This window comes from Cyphomyrmex costatus, unplaced genomic scaffold (assembly GCF_001594065.2).
Source record: "Cyphomyrmex costatus isolate MS0001 unplaced genomic scaffold, Ccosl1.0 scaffold1450, whole genome shotgun sequence".
Lineage (NCBI taxonomy): Eukaryota > Metazoa > Arthropoda > Insecta > Hymenoptera > Formicidae > Cyphomyrmex > Cyphomyrmex costatus.
Genome location: NW_017275447.1, coordinates 15,100 through 19,592, shown reverse-complemented (window position 1 = coordinate 19,592; position 4,493 = coordinate 15,100). Strand labels below are relative to the sequence as shown.

Sequence of the window (4,493 nt, the reverse complement as noted above, 5' to 3'; positions counted from 1 at the left end):
TAATTTTTTGTTTTGTAATAATTTGACTCTAATAGAATTTGTGTTGTTAACGGTCTTTTTCACAGACATATTTCTGATTTTTCGAAATTTCATTGCACAACTCCACATCCATTATCTTCGATATTTTTACCTCTAGTTGGTGCACAGGAACATTTTGTCGTTCAACAAGAATACTTGCATTCTAACTCGGAGTAAATGGAGTAGTGATTTATTATTATTTCGTCGCTGAAGATGGTCTAAATTGCAGACCGAAACGTTTGACGGGGCATCTTAATGTTAATTTGTAAGATTATTAAAAAATTTTTTTCGCATTGTTAACTGCGTTTGACTCTTAATAGCCTTTAATTTATGTTTTATTTATTTGTTTTTAACAATAAAGAGTCCATAACTAGTTTATATAATTTTATTAAGAATTTATATATTACATTTGCAGATTTTTAATTGCGCACCGAATTTTTTTTAGACTTGAAACGCAACACTACTAAACTACCGCAATAATATCACGAGTTAAATTAATGAACAATTTAACAATTTTTGATGCTATTTGCACATCTTTAGATCGATCTTAATAATGTTGAATGACATATCAAAATCTGTAAATCGACGTAAATTATTAAATTTTTCATTGCGAAAAATATTACTTCGGCCGGGAGTCAAACCTGGATCTCTGGCATCGGTAAGTCCAAAGGATTAGGTCGCTTGCACGGAATGCCAGATACAGGTTCGATTTTCGGCCGAGGTAATATTTTTCGCAATGAAAAATGTAATGATTTACAGATTTAATATGCCGATTTACAGATTTTAATATGTCATTCAACATTATTAAGATCGATCTGAAGACACGTAAAGAGCATAAAAAATTGTTAAATTGTTAGTCAATTTAATAGCGCATTTCACTGGCAGAGCTAGTGCGCACTCAATGTACTTTAATGCCTTTGTACACAAATCGACATAGAAATATATGTTTAATAAAAATAAAAAAATGATTAAAACCATAAAATTTTTAATACATTTTATTATGTTATTTGACAAAATACACAATAAACATTTTATCAATTGAGATATCTCACTTTAATATCAGATTAGAGTAGTGTATAACGACTTTAATGTGCACTGAGTGCGCACTTGCTCTGCCAGTGAAATGCGCTATAACTCCTGATATTACTGAGGTAGTTTAGTAGTCTTGCATTTCAAGTCGGAAAATAATTCGGCGCGCAATTAAAAATCTACAAACGTAGTACATAAATTCACATACAATTAGGTATATAGAAGCACCCGAGATCTAGCTTGACCGTTACGGCATGTTCTCATCGGTATTCATTGGTTTTAAATTCTCACAGTCCAATAAGATTTGATATTATTTTTTATAATGGTGATACCCAATTATACTATATTTTAATAATGCAACGCAGTCGTTGGGTGAAACAACAATCGCCGACTACGTGATTAAATATGTGCTCACATATTTTTATGTTTCCGGTGTTTTTCATCCATCATCGCATAGAGCTTATTTCTATATTCGTCGACTGAGAGTTGCACATCGTCATTTAACAACGGTATAACACTGAAGCCCCTTTCCGGTTCATTTCCTTTTCTGTGAAAACTGTTAAAAAGGGAATTTAAAATATATTTTTTGATTCATTTTATTCATATATAATTATTTTTAATATATAATTACACCGCGCAACAAAATTAACGCAACACATATTTCACTATGCAAAAATAGGCAAACTTCAAGATAGAATAACTTTGTCAAAAATCATCGTATCGAGATGTTTAAAAAAGCATTTTACAGCTTGAAACTTCTACTTTTCAGATCACTACTTGAAAATGTGATCACACGGAGTTCCACGGGGCGGACAAAAAATTGTACGCAAATGCGATTTACATCATTCGAAAGTGCGAATCTTTACCTTTAATTTGCTTTTTTACGAAGCTCAATACGATTTTTTTTCACTGAGTTATTCTACGTTGAAGCAAAAATGACTTTTGCTGCAACCTTGAATAACTCGGTTTGACGCATTTTTACTTATATTTCTATAACTTCACGAAATATCAGTAAAATCGTTTTTTGAAGTACCAGTCTGAAAAGTAGAGATTTCAAGCTTTAAAATGTTTTTTTTAAACATCTCGATTCGATAATTTTTGACGAAGTTATTTTATCTTGAAGTTCGCGTGCAGCTACTGAACAAAATTAAAGTCACTTAAAATCAGTATTTAAAAGAACCAAATTCAAATTACACATATCTCCGCGAAGAATGGTCGCGAAGCAATGTACGAAAAAACTTTTTAAATCCATAACAAAGGCTATAGCGGGATAAGAAGGTCAAAACTGCCCTAGCCTGGATTATTATTTGGAATTGGCCATTTGATAGGGCATATTTAAAAATCTTCAACCCAAATTTCAGCCCCCTAGGTGATAATGGGTTGCTCCTACCGTGAAAAACGTGTTTTTTTAGAAAAAAATTTCTACTGCTCAACTGTTTTCTCCAAAAAATCTGAAAAAATTCATGAACGTGAGTTTTTGGGTAAGAAAACATCCTAATTTTTTTCAGATTTTTTTGATCAAAACTTCTGTAGCTATGAAAAATACATGAACTTTTCAATGATTTTTTAGGTTATGAAGGTCATATTTGGCCAAATTCTAAATAACATTCTCTGGTGTATTTTTTCACGTACTTTAAATAACATTCTCTGGTGTATTTTTTCACGTACTTCAGCATGCCGGTCTTAGAATTAACATTTTTGGACCGAAACATGTTCAAAATTTGATAAAAAACGATTTTTTCCGCATTTTTTCCATGTTATTGGCACATAACCTAAAAATTAAATAGTTCAATAGGTGATAGAAGACAGAAAAATACTCTAGAAATTTTCTAAACAGTAATTAATACGTTGAAAATGGCGAATAAGAGTCAAATTACAATTTAAAATCTGAATCTGATAATTTATTCTAATATTCTGTATTGCGAAGAATATCACGTAATTTTTGGCGTTTCGTCCCGGCTTCCACTACTGGACTCATCAGTAAGGTATTGTAATGGAAGCCTACCTTAGACGCCGGTGTAAGTTATTAAATCGAGATGCTATATAAAGAGATATACGCGTGTCTCAGCACTTGCGAGAATTTGCGAATATCGATAGACCTCTGATGGCGGGTCGACGTAGTAATATTCTTCGCAATATTTATCCAAGGTAAGAAATAACGTTCTATTAATATATGTAGTCCCCCCAAATTGCGCGCCGAACAATTGTCGGTCTTGCAACGCAAATCTAATAATCTGATTTTTAAATGTCCCCTCTTCTTAATTATTGCGCGCCGAAAGATTTTCGGTCTTGCAACGCAACTCTAATAATCTGAAATATCCCCCCTCCTAAATATTTGCGCGCCGAAGGATTTTCGGTCTTGAAACGCTATTATAAATGCTAAATCTAATTTTTACTTAATGAATAGACTAACAATTTACTACCCGCGTTGTTACAGCCCGCGGTTTGAAAACAAATAATTGAAGAATTAAAGGACTCTTTTATATAACAATAATTAATATGTTAGAAATGGCGAATAAGAGTCAAACTACGTCGACCCATCTGAGGTCTATCGATATTCGCAAATTCTCGCAAGTGCTGAGACACACGTATATCTCTTTATATAGTATCTCGATTTAATAACTTACACCGGCGTCTAAGGTAGGCTTCCATTACAATACCTTACTGATGAGTCCAGTAGTGGAAGCCGGGACGAAACTCCAAAAATTACGTGATATTCTTCGCAATATAGAATATTAGAATAAATTATCAGATTCAGATTTTAAATTGTAATTTGACTCTTATTCGCCATTTTTAACGTATTAATTATTGTTATATAAAAGAGTCCTTTAATTCTTCAATTATTTGTTTTCTAAACAGTTTTTAGAATTTAGTATTATTTTGCTGTAGCTACAAAAGGTCTGGTTCAGCCAACTTTAGGTGCAGGAAAACTTCATATTATTCGCTGAACACGCTAACATGAATATTTTTTCAACTGTACTTCAATATAAAATATTACAAATTGATATGCAGTTAGGCTGAGTACTATAACTGGGAGAAATATTTGATATTTTCAGTGATTTTTTAGGTTATGAAGGTCTATTTGGTTAACTTCTAAATAACCTCCTTTGTGTATTTTTTCTACTACTTTAGAATGTTGGTATTAGAAAAAATACACAAAAAAGGTTATTTAGAATCTACTTTAGAATGCTGGTATTAGAATTACCATTTTCGGATCAGAACATGCTCAGAATTTGCAAATTCATGATCATGTTGCACTCTATGATCAGTAATAACCGAACGTGTAGATGTGTTATGTGATCATAGAGTGCAACATGATCATGAATTTCTTTGGGATGAAGTGGAAATTCTTGATGAAGAACCGTGTTATAAAAAGCGTTTAGTATCTGAGATGTTGAATATTAAAAGACAGAATAACAGTCTTAACTTACAATCTGACACGATAG

General features: G+C 32.1%; 1 protein-coding gene across 1 annotated transcript in view; it reads right to left on the bottom strand.

Annotated features, from left to right (window-relative positions):
- Positions 1–4,493, bottom strand: part of LOC108783215 (Extracellularly regulated kinase 7) — a 22,809-nt gene that overhangs the window by 11,599 nt on the left and 6,717 nt on the right. Inside the window, exon 7 of the mRNA XM_018551730.1 lies at positions 1,463–1,603. Coding sequence (XP_018407232.1) covers positions 1,463–1,603 — 141 coding nt within the window. The remainder of the gene's footprint in view (positions 1–1,462; positions 1,604–4,493) is intronic.